General features: G+C 36.7%; 1 protein-coding gene across 4 annotated transcripts in view; it reads left to right on the top strand.

Annotated features, from left to right (window-relative positions):
* The window catches only part of LOC144975029 (kelch-like protein 12), a 138274-nt gene that overhangs the window by 7331 nt on the left and 112128 nt on the right, over positions 1 to 18815 (top strand). For 2 of the 4 annotated variants that reach the window (XM_078918674.1, XM_078918677.1), the window contains exons 1-3: positions 9911 to 10525; positions 16140 to 16242; positions 16551 to 16756. In XM_078918674.1, the coding sequence (XP_078774800.1) occupies positions 16574 to 16756 (183 nt within the window). In that variant the 5' untranslated portion in view covers positions 9911 to 10525; positions 16140 to 16242; positions 16551 to 16573. Of the gene's footprint in view, positions 1 to 9910; positions 10526 to 16139; positions 16243 to 16550; positions 16757 to 18815 lie in introns of those variants that run through there. The other 2 variants (XM_078918675.1, XM_078918676.1) reach the window with 2 other exon arrangements.

Consider the following 18815-nt stretch of genomic DNA (forward strand, 5'->3'; position numbering starts at 1 on the left):
CAAATTTGATATTGTTGTGATTAATACATTGTTTTTGTTTTTTTTGTTTTTTTTTTGTTTTTTTTTTGTTTGGTTGGGGGTTTTTTTGGGGTTTTTTTTTTTTTTTTGTTTAGTTATTTTTTTATCGGAAAATGTGGATCTCCTAATATCAAGTGCCTGTAAATTTTGATGCCCTTAAATAAAAATTTCGGTATTAAAAATCATCAACAGCATGGATTTTAATTGGAATCAAAACTAGATGTGTGCATCTGTGTTCTTGTGCGGTGTTATCATATTGATATTGGCTATGGATTTTCTTGATTTATTCTTAGTTGGTTAAATGGCGTTTGAGCACTGGTTACGATCAAAACAATGACAATACACATTGGATAGAGAAGCGTAACTGGTAAACACTTAGTAATCAAGAGAAATACACATTCTAAAGTTCTTCTCTCGGTCACTGGTCCGCGAATCCCATTCCCTTTTCTCGCCATCTTGAAAACCCCGGAATAACGACATAATTTCCCGGCCCCGGACGATGTCATTATCCAGGGGTTGCACTGTATTTGTGTTTTATTACCTTTTGTCTTTTAGGAGTACTTTGTGAATTCTACGTTTACTTGATTTCTGAATTGAGATATTTTGATTGATTATTACATTAAAATGTGTTCATATTTATTTTATTTATTATTAGGGTGTTGGTGGTGGTGGTGATGATGCTGCTGCAGCTTCTGCTGATAATGATGGTGACGGTAAATACATTTTTAAAAAAATAATAATAATAAATAAAATTTCCATTATTCATCCCATAGGGGAGATCTGTCTCCAAGGTCTATTGTAAGGGAAGACTGGAATAGCCTAACTCATGCGTCAGCCGCAATGCAGCCCCGCAAATTGAGCTAGGGCGAAGCCCCACAGTGCAGCGGCGGGTGATCGAACTCGGTACCTTTCGGGTGCGAACCAAAGACCGTACCGCTAAGCCACGCTGCCCCTAATGATGATGATGATGATGATGATGGTAACTAACAAAGAATATACAGGCATCTAACATTGAAACATTCCATATTCAAAGTTAACGTTTTGCAACTGTTGCCTCGTGTTCATTGTAAGATGGATGCGTGTGTGTCATAGAAATAGCCTTAGTGTGTGTGTGTGTGTGTGTGTGTGTGTGTGTGTGATAGTCAAAGTATAGTAGACTTAATGAAGTCTTGTCACACACACGTGATACACCTACACGAATTTCCCTGCTACCCCGATACACTGACGAAACAATACAATATAATCCATTAAAGGCGAGATTCAAGGTTACCATGTATGTTACTGTTACCGTGACGTAGATCCTGAGGCTAGGTGCCCGGTTGGTAACGAAAATAATGATACCAAGATATCTGCGATATTCCTCTTTATAACGAAGTTATGCATCTTTAATGGAATCCCCCTAAAACTTAGTAGTGAAAGCGAACGGCAATTTCCAGTCATAACTTTCTTATGGGCGATCTGACGAGGAGTGAGGGACGAGGCACAAATAAAAAAGAGCACCGCATCGGTGTGTCTTTTTTACGAAACCCGTCAAAGTTATGGGAAGTAGGTAGCTGTGGGGAGTGAACCTGGGACTCAGGGAAGTGTACACCATTGGGGAGTGAACCCGTGTGTGTTATTTTAAAAAAAATAATCAAACAATACAATATAATCCATTAAAGGCGAGATTCAAGGTTACCATGTATGTTACTGTTACCGTGACGTAGATCCTGAGGCTAGGTGCCCGGTTGGTAACGAAAATAGTGATACCAAGATATCTGCGATATTCCTCTTTATAACGAAGTTATGCATCTTTAATTGAATCCCCCTAAAACTTAGTAGTAAAAGCGAACGGCAATTTCCAGTCATAACTTTCTTATGGGCGAGTTTGGTCACAATTTGACTCCCACTGCTGCTGCTCAAAAGTTACCTTGTACGTAGGCACTCCGTTCGTAAAAAAGAAACACCCCACAGCATTGCTCGGAATCAATGTGCAAACGTTGGCAATTGGTATCGGACGGCAAACGGTATTGGTATTGTTTGAAATTATTCGAAAGACTCGTTTCCCCTCCGCTCGCTCGTCTCAGCTCGTCTTACCCGCTCGCTCGATTTACCCGCTTGTTCTTCAGGCATTTTGATCAGCGATTATTTGTGGCTTGGCGCTCGAGCGTCGATCGGGTAAAAGCGACCGAATAACCCAACACTACTGAGAAAAATCGGCTGCCATCTGTCTGGGAATAACGAGATTGGTTATCCCTATGTAGCACATGGGCAGAAAGATTTTTATGCAAAATGCCAAACTAGACGTGAAAAATACCAAATATTCTGAAAAAAAAAAATGCTTGTGGTCATTTGTGTCCCAAAACAGTCAATATCAAGAGATATTGACACAAGATGAAAGTTTATAGTGATCAAATGTCAAATCCAGCTTTAAAAAAATATTTTAAAGCAAATGGATCAATGAAATTTCTTTTGTCACTTTGATCTGAAAAGGTCAAACTGGTAATTCTTTTTTTTTTAATTTTCAACCAGGAAGAAAGTTGTTAATCATCAATCTGTTCATAATCCACCAACCATTTAAATTTTCACCACCTACCTACCTGTTAATTTTATCGTAGTGTTTTATGCACCTCCGTTGACGGTGTATCTTAACGGATCGTTTTTATACACCTCCGTCACGCATGCGCATTCCACCCAATTTCATTAGCGATATTGTGTTTCTTCATTTGGACATGGCGAAAGTTATATTGTGACATCTGTAGGATGTCTTTGTTAATAAATTTATATAAAAATATGAATAATTTAAAAAATCGAAATATAAAACCAGAAAATAGAAGTTGCATTGAAGGTAAAATAATGCTTTAGAAAGACCTTATTAAATGTGATGAACAGTCAGGTGGCTCCGTAGCGCAGTGGACAAGCTGTCAGACTCCAACCTTGAAAGTACCGGGTTCGATTCCCAATGTTGACTTTTTTTTGGATTTACTTTGTTTTTGTTTGCTTTTTTTTTTTTCTTTCTTTTTTTTTTTTTTTTCAAAAACTTTTTATCATGTTTTTAAAAAACTTCGATTTTAATTTTCTAAAATTATTTATTTATTTGAGATCAGTATTTGTGTGCCATGTTTCTTTTTACTTTTGATTTTTTAAATTATTGTTATTATTCTTAATAAATTAAAATTTATTATCATTGTACATCGGTAATCACTAAGCAGCGTGCTAAACTACAATCTAAAACTATTTAAACCTCATGGACGTATGCAGCAACAACTTGACCATCACCGCCAACGGAGGTGCATAAAAACGGTGCGTTTTTGTACACCTCCAACGGAGGTGTATAAAAACGCCACCTAATTTTATTGATCCTCTTTTGTTTCTATAATTTGTTCATTCTGGCCACAATTTTGGGGATATTGATGATGGCCGGGAATTTTTGTTAATTTCGCGGACGAAGTTGCCAAGGTGTTGTTCGTCCCAAAGCCCAACATCGACATCACCTGTTATTTTCCTGTCCTCTTCACACAAGACAATACAATTTATTATCACACGTCGACAAAACTAGATCCAACAACATATTCGAATCAGAGATGAAAATAACTATCAAAACAAGGAAGCAAAGATGGTGGAAAATTATCTAGCTCATATATGAATTTTAAGATACATCGATAGCGGTGTGGATAGACAACTGAGTGGGTTAGGCCACCTTTCATTTTACTCCTTTTAGCTGCACAGATTCGAATCCAATCGCACCCCCGCCCCCCCCCCCCCCCCCCCCTTTTTTTTTTTCTTCCCAATTGATGTTCACTGTTTTCACTTTTGCTCCGAGGAAGAGTTTTTTAATCAGTAATCAGTTGAATTTTTTATTTCTCCGATAATATTATTTCATTATTTAAATTGCTCTAGATCTATTATTGTTTTTGTGTTGTTTTTTTCTCTCCTCTATCTGACCATTTAGTCGCTCTCTGAATATTTGTGTTTGTTTTTTAATTATTTATTCTTTTTAAATACTTTTTGAGATCGGAGTGGGGACGAAAATGACAATTTGCTAGAAAGGAACCAAGAGAGAGAGAGAGAGAGAGAGAGAGAGAGAGAGAGAGAGAGAGAGAGAGAGAGAGAGAGAGAGAGAGAGAGAGAGAGAGAGGGGGGGGGGGGGGGGGGGGGGGGAGGGATGGATGGGACATTTATCCTTTGCAACGTCCTGTAAAAAAGAAGACGGGATTCGAACCCACAACGTCGATTCTTGTAAACCTTCCAGGGCAGTCGACTTAACCATTCGGCGCTGACACCCACTTCGAAGTCGACGCATATTGTTATGTAGTAACTGTGAATAATGCTTCTTAAGTTAGGAATATAAGACACTGGACGCAGAGTTGTCAAGCTAGCAGACTGACTTTAATATCGAAGGGTAGAACAGGAAGAGGGTGTAGTGAATCCAAACATACTGAGAGTAACAATGATAATGAAGTGATTAGATACATATGATAGGAGTATGTTATGAGCAACATTAGCTATAGTTACATCCTTTCCCTTTTGGGTTTGAAATGAATGAAACGAAATTTAGGATATTAAAACAAATCTAATTGAGTTCAAGTTGGGGACAATGATTTAAGTGGATAGTGTAGTGAATTATCTTTAACCAACATTTAGATATAGGATGGTTTACAACTTAAAATCTGTTATAAGTGGTAAAGTTGTCATTATAGGAATAGCTGAGCTTGAGACAAATTAGGATTAAAATTAAAGTAAAATGTTATTTTGAAACTTGGAAACAAATCATAGAAATGAATATCAGGATTATGACCTAATATTATAATTCTTATTTAATAAAAGAAATCAAAAATAAGGTTACTGTTTTACACTTAAGAAATTGAACGTACAACAAAGGGAAATCATATATATGAGATTTGAAGTAGATACTGATTGGTTAAAGTTAAAGTTAAAGAAATGTTGTTAGAATGGAATATGAATCATGAAGATGAGAAAAGGATGTATCATTTACATCTAGTTGTACATATATAATATAGTATAGCATCTGAAAATTGAAATGAGAAAAAAAAATTATGGGGAATAATGCATCGGGGTTTTAATGATTCTACCACGAGAAGAGGTACGAATGGGGATTTTGGATGGTGAGATTCTCAGGTTGGTAGGTGTTCGGGTTTGAGCGGTCGAAGAAGTCAAGGCAATGGGAGGTGGGTTGTGGTTGGTGGTAGTGGTGTTTTGAGGAGTGTGTGTGGTAGAGTTTGAGCCTAAAGGGTAATCAATATCAGACATGGTCTCATTAACATCGTTCATATTCATATGTCTAATTCTGAGTTGAGTGCGGTTTCGAACAACAGTTCCATGGGGTGTTTTGACCAGGTATGATCGGGATACAGGATCAGTCGTTTTAATAATAATACGGGTGTCCATTTACGATCTCGAAGTTTGATGGGTTGAATGAAGACTTTGGTGTCTGGTTTGAAAGTGGGGAGGGACTTAGTTTGTCGATCATAATAATGTTTTTGTTTTTTCGCATTAGATTGTTTTTGTTGGATGATTGTAGGGTAACTGGAGGTTCTTTGTTGGAGAGAACGTTGTGTTGATGGAACAACCGATCTGAGTTTTCTGCAGAGGAATTTTTGGGCAGGACTTAAACCAGTTGTTGAGTCAGGAGTGTTTCTTACTTCAAGAAGTCCTAAGAATGGATCAGATCTGGTTTCAAGGGATTTTCTCAATAAAGTTTTGGCTTGCTTTACTGCGTTTTCAGCTTTTCCGTTTGATTGAAGATGGTACGGAGAACTGAACTGGTGATTGAAATCATAAGCCATGGAGAATTCCTTAAACGTTTGTGAAGAGAAACAGGGTCCATTGTCAGAGATAACTGTATTTGGGATACCGTAGCGAGCAAATGAGTTTTCAGAGTCTTTATTACTGTATCTGATGCTTCATTTTCCAGTTTCTCGATTTCAAAGAAATCAGTAAGATAATCAACAAGTACTATGTACGTTTTGTTGGAGAAGTAAAAAATGTCCAATCCAATCTTTTCCCAAGCATAAGTTGCAATTTCGTGAGGAATTAATGGTTCTCTTGGGTTTCTTTGGGCATAGATTTGACATCCTTTGCAATTATTTATGAAGTCCTTTATTTCGGAGTTCATTGACGGCCAAAAAAGGGTTTCCCGAGCTCTTCTCAAACAAGCATCAGTGGCACGATGAGAGGAATGGAGTGCTTCTTTCATTTCTTTCCTGCAGGTAGTTGGTACAACTAGTTGATGGTCTTTGAAGATGATGCCATCAGAGATTGAGAGGGCATGTTTGAAGTTAAAGTATGGTTTTAGAGGTTGTGGAATGTCTGAATTATTTGGCCAACCATTTTGAATGAAGGTTTTTAAGAGAGCTAGGTTTGGATCTAGATCAGTTTCTTGTTGAAATTTTATTAGGCGTTCAGGTCTAACTGAAGCTTCATTTGCATAATTAATTTGTTCGAATTCTTCGTAACCAGAATTATCGGATAGGTGAGATCTAGAGAGTGTGTCAGCAAGGAACATTGTGGAGCCTTTCTTATATGCAATTTCAACGTTGTGTTCAAGGATCCTGAGCATCATGCCTTGAAGTCGGCGAGGCATTGAAGAAAGAGGTTTTTTGATGATTGATTCAAGGGGTTTGTGGTCAGAGTGTATAAGTACCTTTTTACCAAAGATGTATTGGTGGAATTTCTTTAACGAAAAAATAATGGCAAGTGTTTCTTTCTCGATCTGGGAGTAACGCTTTTCTGTATCTGTGAGAGCGCGAGAGGCATAAGCGATTGGTCGGTCATTTTGGAGGAGTGCAGCACCAAGACCATGCTCAGACGAGTCACATTGGATTACGATGCTTTTCTGCGAGGAGAAATAACCAAGGACATGTGCATTCGTAATCAAGCGTTTGATAGTTTCGAAAGCAGTTTTTTGAGCAGTACCCCACTGAAAATTAATGTTCTTTTGCAGTAATTGACGAATTGGTTGGATTACTGTTGAAAGATTGGGCAGAAATTTTGCCAGATATGAAACGGACGAGTCGTTGTACTCCTTTTACACTATCAGGGGGTGACATTTCCAGAATGGCTTTCACTTTATCAGGGTCAGGTTGTAGACCATCAGTGGAAATGATGTGGCCAAGAAATGAAATTTTGTTTTTGCAGAGATCAAGTTTTTCTTTATTTAGGGCAATATTCATTTGTCTACATCTGGTGAGCAATGCGATGAGATTTTTGTTATGGTCCAAAGCAGCTTCATTGTCAGTAGAACCAGATCCTGTGACAATAATGTCATCAATGGCATAGAAGACACCAGGCAAGTCGGATAGAGCGCTTGATAAATGTTTTTGAAAATTTCGCTGGAGACACATAGGCCAAAGGGTAAGCGATTCCATTTATACTGGCCAAAAGGTGTAGCCATAGTTGTCAGTGAGCTGGAATCCTTATCAAGTTTACAGTGCCAGAATGCGCTTTTTACGTCAAGTTTCGAGTAAAGACGTGCTTGTTGCAAATGTGGCAATATTTCATCGAGAACTGGTAGTTGATATGTTTCTTTGACGAGTGAGTTGTTTAGTGGTTTTGGATCTATGCATATCCGTAGATCACCGGAGCGTTTTGTAGCAACGACCATTCTGCTACACCAATCAGTGGGTGTATTTACAGGTTCAATGACATTGAGAGTTGTGAGACGCTGAAGTTCAATTTTTACTTTGTCTCTGAGAGCGATTGGGAGTCTAGCGGGTTTTGAATTAACCGGGGTAACGTCATTTTCTTAATGTAAGTTTGACAGTATTGGGCAAACAGCCAATGTTGGTTTCAAAAATGTCATCAAATTCACTTATGATTTTCTCAGCAGGGGATGTAAGCGAGAAAATGTGTTCAAAGTTCTCATAATCTATTTTTAATACTCCCATCCTTTCACTGGTTTGTTTCCCAAGGATGGGAGAAAGAGTAGTATTCACGACTAGCATCGTTGTCTTGAACGATTTGGAATCATTGGGGTTGGTGAGAGTTTTACAGATTTGTCCTAACACTTCAAGGGGTTGGTTTGTGTAAGATTTTACTGTTTTAAGGCAAGGAGAGATTTTGTCGCTGGGTTTTAGGAAACGTTGAGGAATAACGTCAACTGAGGATCCAGAATCTATTTGAAATGCAATTGTTTTTGTGTCCATTAAGAGGTTTATGAAAACGGCTTTTTTATCATTGCCAAGGGTAAGAAGATATTCTTCATTGTGATGATCATAGTCATTGTCAGCGTTTGTTTCTAGCAGATGAGTGCGATTTGCAGAGGGGCAACACACTCGAAAATGGTTAGGTTGACGACATTGCCCACATGTTTTCCCATAGGCTGGACATAATTCTTTGCGCAAAATGTGAGTTAAGGCACAGAATTTACATTTGCGAGGAGTTTGAGTAGAAGTTGGAGGCCTGGTTGGAGGACGAAATGGCATTGAGGGCGGTGGTTTGCTGAAAGGAGGTCGTTGATTTTTAGAATTAGGCAAGGTACGTTGTTTCAATTTGTGTGAGTTGTTAGACTTGAAGGACAGTTTGTGTAGGGAGTCAGGAAGATTTATGACCCTTGATTGGGTCTCACTAGATTCGCTAGCCTTGCAAATGTCAATACATCTATCGAGAGTAAGTTTCTTCTCTTGTAGTAATCTTTTGCGTGTTGATGCGTTTCTGATGCCTAAAACAATTCTATCACGGAGGATTGAATCATGCATGCAGTTGCAGAAGTTACAAGTTTTTGCAAGAATTTTCAAATCTGTGACGAACAAATCGATGCTTTCACCTTCTTTTTGTGATCGTTGGTTGAAAATATAGCGTTCATACGTTTCATTGACTGCTCCCACGAAATGAGTGTTAAGGGTATCAATAAAATGTGCGAGAGTGTCATCATCAGTGAAAGTGAAGGTGTTTATCAGACGTAAAGCGTCATTTCCAATGCAGTGGAGAAACATTGATTTTTTAAATTGTTCTTCTTTGCTGTTGAGGTCTGTTATTATGGAGTAATTCTCCCAAGTTTGCTTGAATAGCTTCCAATTGTCCAGTGGAGAAGTTGAAAGATTGAGAGGGGGAGGAGGAGCAATGTTGGTAGCCGTAGCAACATTGTGAAGACCAGCAGAAGAGGTTGATGCAGGTGCAGAAGCCATTGTTTACAGTTGATTAGATCGAATTCGAGGAATCGATATATCGAATTTGAAGAATCGATATGGGAGTGTCAAAGATGGTGTCTTTTCGTTACGGTGAACTCAGAGATAAGTTTTTACTTACGGCACGGGCGAAATGGAGCTACAAACAAGCTAGACTTGTAGTTCATAATTGTAAAATCAAAGATTAGTTCACCACCGCTGCCAACATGTGAATAATGCTTCTTAAGTTAGGAATATAGAGCAGTAAAGTTAGGTGCCCCTAACGTAAACAATAACAAGTTGCTAGTGATTTCCGTTAGGGACCGGAACAATTTACGCACAATATAGGTCTCCCAATTTTGTAGTTTGAGTTGTAGGCAATACACTTTCAGTATTGAAAATATGTTTACATAAAATCTAACAGTTGCAGAAATAATAATATAAGGCTAAATTATTATGAAAATCAGGCTCCGAATAATTCTCGTTTTGTTCACACCAGCGCAATAATTTGCTCTGGTCTAAAAATAGATAGACTGTAACTTTTGATAAATTTTAGAAAATTTTACCTTTTGTTCCATAAAATATCCATATCTAGACATTATTTGATGCATGATCGAGTATTTATGAATATGCGTTTCTTTTGCCACCTAACAGCCAAATTTTAAAGGTTATTTTTTTCTATTATTTACATTGGAACGTGAGCTGTCAAGACAGGAACATGTGGTTTGCCACGTGCTTCTCGACCTTTGTTTACGTTTTGGGCACCTAACTTTACTGCTCTATAAGACACTGGACGCAGAGTTGTCAAGCTAGCAGACTGACTTTAATATCGAAGGGTAGAACAGGAAGAGGGTGTAGTGAATCCAAACATACTGAGAGTAACAATGATAATGAAGTGATTAGATACATATGATAGGAGTATGTTATGAGCAACATTAGTTATAGTTACAGTAACAACTGATTTATTGTTGGTTAATTTTATGTTTTTATAGATATTTTATTGACTTTCTTATTTCTATGTATGCATTTGGAAACATTCCATATTCTGGAATGTGGATAATTGTTTAAAAGGGCGGAGTTTCAAATATGTGTCTGGGAATAACGAATTTTCGTTATTCCCAGACAGGTGTCTGGGGATAACCAATATTCGTTATTCCCAATTCCCAGACAATAATCACAGCGAGAAAAATCACAGCGTTTTTGGCCGCGAGTATTGATGATTGAGATGTTATGTGCTTAGGTAACTTATTCACACCATTCCGCCAGCCGGATATAATGAAATGATGGTAACGTACCAACACACAAAACTGTGTGAAACCTTGACCGTTTACAGTCTGATACAATTTAATGAGAACGTCTACTCATAAAAATGGCTGGCTAAAATTAAAAACAATTACAAAGAGGTGAGTGGCTTCAACCTCGTTCCTTCGTTAATTTTTTTATAGGTCTAGATAGTAATTGTATAGTAACCTCTAATAGACAGTCTGTAGATGGAAGTGATAGATCTAGCTTCTTTATGCGTAGATGGCGGGCAACGGTAGATGAATTAGAGATCTAAATTAATTTTATAGATAGAAGATATGATGAGTTGATGAACTGTTCATGAAACGGGAGAAGATATGATGAGTTGATGAACTGTTCATGAAACGGGATCTATGCCGATGAAGCCAAGACACTGACAAGAAACATAGCTTAGTTACTTTAGATAGAAACTTTAGGATAAATGTAAACAGAATCAGGCTTGTAGATATCCCTTTATCTTATTACGTTTCGCAATGTAAAATATTTATTTTGCTTTTCTATTCTTTTAGGGAAATACTGAAATACTGTGCTAAGATAGCAAATTTCTATTTGAATTTTGAAAATCCATCAATGAATTTAAAAAAAAGGATTATAGGCTAGACGTCTTCAAAGTTGTTATTAATTTGGATGACCCTCAAAGAGGAAAATAAAAACCCCAAAATAAAGAACGCCTTTTCAGTTCAGCTTTTTTTATATTTCAATCATGGCTGTATCTCAAACTCCAATAAATTAGTGGAATTAAAAATTGAACAAAGAGAGAGAGAGAGAGAGAGAGAGAGAGAGAGAGAGAGAGAGAGAGAGAGAGAGAGAGAGAGAGAGAGAGAGAGAGAGAGAGAGAGAGCCTCCAGATTAAAAATGATACAAGTACAAGTCTGAAATTTTATCACAGTCAAATCCATTTTTATTGAAATTTATGTACGGTATCTAATTTTTCAGGTAAATATGTTGAAAAATCTTAAACTTATTGTTTTTATAAACCTACCATTTGCTATATAAATCCAATGTTCTCAAATTTTGATGTCATCTGTAGATCTTCTATATTGTTTTATGACTGCTTAGCCTTTCATCTCGTGATCCAATTGATTTTCTGATGTCTTAAATTGTGAGTCAATCCCAAACATTTAAAATTGACTATTAAATCTGCTTCTGTGTTGAACGCGCACACGACTAAACATTACACTCACCTGTTCATGCACAACACATTTAATCCCCCTCCCCTCCCATCTTTCTCTTTCTTTCTTTCTCTTTTTCTCTTTGTCTCTCCTATATTTTATACTCCCCTCCCCCCCCCCCCCCCCCCCCCCCCCCCCCCCCCCATCCCCCCATGCCTTGCACACGCAACCGTTTATACACAGATATAAATGCAAGACACTTGACTTCATTCACCCTCATAATAATAATAATAATAATGCTGAAAACTTATATAGCGCTATAACTCCGAGACACCAGACTCTAAGCGCTTAAATTACAAATTACTTTGGCTGAAACATACTCATTCACACACACAAGCACACACACACACACATACACACACACACACAACACAACACACAACACAAACCAAACCTATCTTGCTTCTCATACCATCTACTAAAATCGAAACAAATATGTTTTAAGCGAACGTTTAAAAATAGACAAAGATTCTTTTTCACGAATGCTCTGCGGTAAGGCGTTCCAAATAGAGGGTCCGAAATGAGAAAAGGATCTCATTCCAGCATTTTTCCGAATTCGAGGGACAACTAGTTTTGTGGAATCACTGGCCGAACGTAAGGGGTGGGGTTTTGAATATCTTTCAATTAGTTCTGAAAGGTAGGAAGGGGCAGTACCTTCAAGACAACGATACACTAAAACACAAGCTTTGAATTTAATTCTTTTCCCAACAGGCAGCCAATGCAGGTCATGAAGTAGAGGTCCGGCAGAGTCGCACCTACGCTTCATGAATACTAGTCTGGCAGCGCTGTTTTGGACAATCTGAAGACGTTTCTTCAGATTGTATTGCGAAACGCCAAACAACAGAGCATTACAATAATCCAATTTCGATAGTACGAGGGACACAACCAGGTGCTTGGTCACCTCCTCAGATATGAACCGTCTAATGGAAGCAATCTTTTTTAGTTGGAAAAAGAGAGATCTAACCAAATTATTAACCTGATGCTCCATCGACAGTCCAGAGTCTAAGAATGTGCCAAGGTTTTTCACTTTGTCAACAATTTGAATAGAGGCATCCCCCAACTTCAAATCTGTTTCACTTTTCCACTTCCTGTTCCCCACATACAGCACCTCCGTCTTATCATCATTCAGTTTCAGTCTGTTCTCATTCATCCATTTCTTAACACTTTGGATACAATTTTTACTATTGGCTGATACTTCTTGTAAATTTCTCGTATTGGAAACGCAGTACAATTGCGTATCATCAGCGTATTGATGGTAAGACAGACCAAAACTTCTGATGATTTTAGACAGAGGGCCAACGTACAAAACAAAAAGAACGGGTCCAAGTACTGAACCCTGGGGAACCCCACAATCAAGAAAGATTTCCTCCGATCTATATTCATCCACCGTAATAATCTGTTTACGATTAAACAAATATGACCTAAACCAATCAAGCGCTGCACCAGACACGCCATAAGTAATTTCAAGACGTTTGAGAAGAAGATTGTGATCAATAGTATCAAAAGCAGACGATAGGTCAAGCAAATTCAGCAAAGAACATGAACCATTGTCTATAACAGAGAGGAGATCATTAACAACCCTAACAAGTGCGGTTTCCGTCGAATGATGTTGCCTATAAGCAGACTGAAATTTTTCTTCAAGACAATTATTTTTAAGATGAGACAGTAATTGTTTCAAAACAAGCTTTTCTAAGATCTTAGAGAGAAAAGGAAGATTAGAGACAGGGCGATAGTTTTTTAAGTTCTCTTTATCGAGATCAGGTTTTTTCAAAAGGGGTTTGACATGAGCAACTTTGTAAATGTCTGGTACAGCACCTGACTGCAACGAATTATTAACAATACATGTAAATGGTGTTAAAATTACATCAATGCATTTTTTTTAAATGGCAGTATTTAAGGGGTCTAAATCACAACTTTTAGTTGGAGACGACATAATGCAATCACATAAGTCAGCTTCAGTAATCTTTGAAAAATGTGTTAATGAATCATAAGAAACGCAATGATTACAAAAACATTGCACAGCTTTGTGATTTTATTAACCTGTTAAGATTTGGGGTTTGAAAGATTGGAAGAATGAGATTTATAGTGAACAAAAATTTGATTTAAAAATGCAAAATCCTTAATTTTAGATTTCAAACTTTAAACGGTGTCCGTTGGCAATAAATGTTTTGAGAAGTATTTTGAATTCAGAAAACATCTCTCCACGCCCAAATAAAAAGCTCAATTGAGTTCTCTTTCGATGTAGAAAAAAATTATTGTTTGTTAACACAATAGAAATTAAGTTCAACTTCCTTACTTCTTGTTTAACTGCTCATTATGCCTGCTGGCCGTTAGGGCAGCAATGGAGGACCTCCATCTTCCTTTGTCCGTAGCCATCTTCTTCAGGTAGCAGTGTAATGAAATGTTTAGAAAAAATTTTAAAATCTGAGCTCCTACAAAAATGTTATGACCTGAAATTGCTAGATCCGTACCAATTTGCATACCAGCAACATCTCAGTGTTGAAGACGCACTATTAACCGCCACAAATTTGATCTCGAAACACCTTGACCAAACGCCCTCGAATTACGCCAGAATCCTGTTTGTCGACTTTTCGTCAGCTTTTAATGCCATGAACACAGATATTTTGCTTCAAAAGTTGTGCAGCATGGATATTCCAAACTACCTTATTAAATGGTATAAAGAGTTTCTGACCCATAGACCGCAATGTGTAAAATTGGGTGAACATATCTCCAACAAAAGAACGTTGTCGAACGGATGTCCCCAAGGCTGTGTGAGTTCCCCAATCCTGTACATCTTATACACCAACGACTGCAGACCATCCTTTGAAAATTGTTTTATAGTGAAATATGCAGATGATACTGCTATTCTTGGCTTATTAAAAGATAAAGTTACCGAAAAGAATTATTTCAAACAAATAAATATATTCACCGATTGGTGTAAACAAAATCAGCTTGAATTAAATGTTGAAAAAACGAAAGAACAGGTGTTTGGTGTAAAAAATAAAAACGACTTAAAGTGTGTGGCGATCGGTAAAGATGATGTTGAGATAGTTGACTATTTTAAATATTTAGGAATAACCATTGATAGTTCCCTCAATTTCTCTCAACATATTAATATAATATCTAAGAAAGTTGCCCAAAGATTATACATCCTAAGGAAATTGAGAACATTTCAAGTAAGGAAGAAAACTATGTTAAGAGTTTATGACTCATTGATTAAAAGTGTAATTGCGTTTGGCTGCACCATATGGTTTGGAGGATGCCGACTTAAAGATAAATCAAAATTTCAAAATCTATCAAAGAGGCATCAAAAATAATAAACCATCCTCTTGATGGAGTAGAAAGAATTCATGGAAAAGCAATAGAAAGGAAAGCATTCTCAATTACCAACAATAAAAAACATATTTTATACCATGAATTTAGTCTTTTACCATCTGGGAGAAGGTTTTGTCAGATTAAATGCAGAACTAACAAGTATAAATCAACGTTCGTTCCATCAGCAATAAAAATTTTGAATATTTCATATGGTACAGAAAAACCAAGGATTGATTCGTTGACTGATTAACTGATTAATTTATTTAATGTAAGATTAACTGACCAATTGATAATGATGATAATTTTTGGTGTCGAATTGCCACAATCGTAACAAATTGAAAACGAAATGAATATGTTTATGTTGTGTATATCGCACGTGTGAAAGAAAGAGAGAGAGAGAGAGAGAGAGAGAGAGAGAAGAGAGAAGAGAGAGAGAGGAGAGAGAGAGAGAGAGAGAGAGAGAGAGAGAGAGAGAGAGAAAATAAGTAGGAGTGAAATATCTGTTCAATCTTAGTTATCGTTTAACATTATAACAAGTGTAACTAAATGACAAATTGCCATATTTATGGACAATAAAGATCTATTATTATTATTATTATTATTATTATTATTATTTTGCTGGTGATGCTCATTTTGAAGTGATGATAGTTGAGTAGTTTTCGTGGTGATGGCAATCGATATAATAGCGCTGCTGTAGTGGCGGTGTTGATCGTGACTTTTGTAAGAATATTATGGTGATATTTTGTGTGCTGTATGACAATTGCATCCAGACTGATATGTCCCATATATGAGTCCCACTCTGGAACGATGCAAAGTTGAGTTTCTGTAAAAGGCTCTTTACTCACCTTTCTCTCACCGAACCAGGTGTAAAATGAGTATCCGAAAGGTAACAGTGATGTTTTTGTCGGAATGAGTAGGATTTTTTGTTGAAATTTTTTTTATTGGAATAGCGCCCAACAGCCAACAGTGTGTGTGTCTGGTTCTAAATATTTTATGATATAATATATATATATGTGCGATTTTAGCACAATATACAGGGGAAATTGCACGAAATTAAAGCTCAAGTTTTCATTACGATCACAATTTGGCTGAGGTGATGGTTATAATTATATTAGCGAGTGGTGGGGATTGTCTGTGAAGCCTGCGATTGTAAAAACAAATCTATTTTTCTATCAATTTACTCAACTTTCCACTCATATATTTACTCGACGTTCTTTTCTTCTCAAAGATTCGACTGTCAAACAAACACCTCTTCCCCCTGGCCATTCCAACCCCTTCCAATTGACTCCTCCTCCCCTCAGGTCTTCATAACAACTTTCTACTTGTTTACGGTACTTATAGCATTTTGCATTGATTTATTGACATAGTGGATTTTATAGAATAATTTATTTGACAAATTGCACATAAATATTTCTGAATGGAATTTCCATTTTCAATTTATTTTCTCATTGTTACAAAATATCAAGGTCTTTCTTTTTGTAATCGTTTTCAGTGTTTATTTGTCTGTGCAATAATTGGTAAATATAAATCATGATAGTTTCGTCTCTGTTAAAGATATTATTTTCTTTTATGACATGTATTTTAACAGAACTATCTCACAATATATACATACATTTTTATTTTCTTTCTTTTCTCTCAGTACTCATCATAGAGTGTCAGAAAATGACTGATAGCCAGACATTCACAGATGTTCATTCAAAGGAAATTCTATCTACAATGAACAACCTGCGCAAGGCAGATAAACTATGTGATGTAATACTCAGAGTAGATCAGAAATGCTTTCCTGCTCATCGCATAGTTCTTGCAGCCAGCAGTGACTACTTTAATGCCATGTTTACAAGTGGGGTAAGAACCTCTTCTTCTTCTTCTTTTTCTTCTTCTTCTTCTTCTTCTCCTCCTCCTCCTCCTCCTCCTCCTCCTCCTCCTCCTCCTCCTCCTCCTTCTTCTTCTGTTACAGACCACAGTATTTTTCTTCCATTGAAGATGTGAGACTATTCCACTGTCTTAATGTCGATGGTATGAACGAGTGCAGGTGTATCTACTCTTGAGTGGGGAATCATAAACTTGGATGACTTCCTCTTATTTTGTTGAATATCACCGAGGGGTAATTTAACTTGATCGTTTGTTACCTTGTCTTGCTTTCTTTTCTGTTGTAGTGGTTCGAGATTTAAATCAGTCTCATGTTTTTTATCTTGGTTGTTTTGATTTATAAATTTCACTGCTCTGTTTTGTAGTTTTTTTAATTTCTTGGATTTCTGATTTGTGACTGAACGACTATATTCTAGTGTAGGTCTAATAAAGGCTTTGTAGCACTTTAACTTTGTTTCACTCTGCTGTCGTAAAAGTTTCTTCTGAGGCATCAGTTTGTAATTTTTAAATTTATGTTTTCTGCTAGGTTATTGATTGTTATGATCAGTTGTGTTTCACATGACCTTTTTTCCCTAAAACCGTGTGGTGATTCTGTTCAAATTTTATGGCTGTAAGTTTGAGATAGAATAAAATATTTATATTATGATTCATAATGTTAGACAATATGACATGTTCCAGTATTTTACTGGTGATTGATGTAATAGATACTGGTCTATGATTCTCTGCTTTAGATATTTCTCCTTTTTTTTTTGGTGGTAAATCAGTGTTATTTTTCCTTTTTTCCAATCATCAGGTACTACTTTCCCTTGGCTAAGTGAACTCTGGAAAATGTGTGCCAATGTAGATGCTAGTTCGTCTGAGCAGTTTTTAATTAATTTTCCTAGTATATCATCAGGACCGGTTCCTTTGTGTTCCATAATTGCATTTAGAAGCTTTGCAAAACCTCTCTCAGATATTTTGATGTCCTCCATTATAGGTATGTCCAAATTGTCTTGGTCATGTGAAGTATAATTCTTTGTGATTGTTGGATCTAAGAAAACTGAAACAAACTGGTCATTTAATATATTTGCCTTAATTTTTCGATCGGATTGAAATGTTCCATTATTGTCTTTTTAGTGTATCAATTCCACTTTTGTCTCTATCTTTACTTTTGATATATGACTAGAGTTTTTTTATTGTTGTTACTCTCATTATTTATTATATCGTCAACATACTTTCTGTGGGCTCTGCGGCATTCTCTTTGAGTTTCCGCTTTGATCTTTTGAAGTCGTCTTTTGCTGCTTCAGAGTTGTTGGGGTTTTTTTGGCCTTTAAATACTGTTTGTTTTTCTTTTTAACAAGTCTCTTGGTTTGTGTGTTAATCCATGGCTGGTGAGTTTTTGAAGTTGTATTTTTGGGGGGGGACATTATCATTTAGGATAGATTTGATGTTGCTGGTAAAATGTTCCCATTTGTCACAAATGTCAGAGTCGATGGTAAATTTTTCCAAGAATGTATTAGCAAGACGTTTAGTTTCTTGTTTCATTTCAGGTATATTTGAATGTTTCCACATATAGATCTTTCTTTTTACTTGTCTTTTTCTTTAAGGTTTGACATGGTTATCAACTTGTACTATATCATGACCTAAGACCAGGTAAGATACATACTTTGTCAACATGTGATGGGTGGTTTATAAAAAACAAGTCAAGAAGTGAGTTTTCTCGTATGTTTTCCTTCATAATTTGTTGTAGGCCACAATCTGTTATTGTTCCGCGATTATTGAATTAAGCTCTTTTGGGTACCTGCTACTCTGAATCGAGCTGTCTGCCCAGTTTATGTCTGGCAGTTTGAAATCTCCTCCAATCCAGATTGTTGACTTGTATTTTTGTGTGATTTCTTTGATACTATTTAAAATTGCTTTCATGGTTTCAATATCTTCGATGGAAGGTGGCAGTTTCTTCTCAACATGTGAAATGCTTAATCAAGCATACTGTGGCATCTGAAAGTTGTTTCATTAATCCTGTCTTTTTCTGCCAGTTTGTCTTGACATTTTGCAA

This window comes from Berghia stephanieae, chromosome 6 (assembly GCF_034508935.2).
Source record: "Berghia stephanieae isolate SIO BIC M18660-M18661 chromosome 6, UCSD_Bste_1.3, whole genome shotgun sequence".
Classification (NCBI taxonomy): Eukaryota; Metazoa; Mollusca; class Gastropoda; order Nudibranchia; family Aeolidiidae; genus Berghia; species Berghia stephanieae.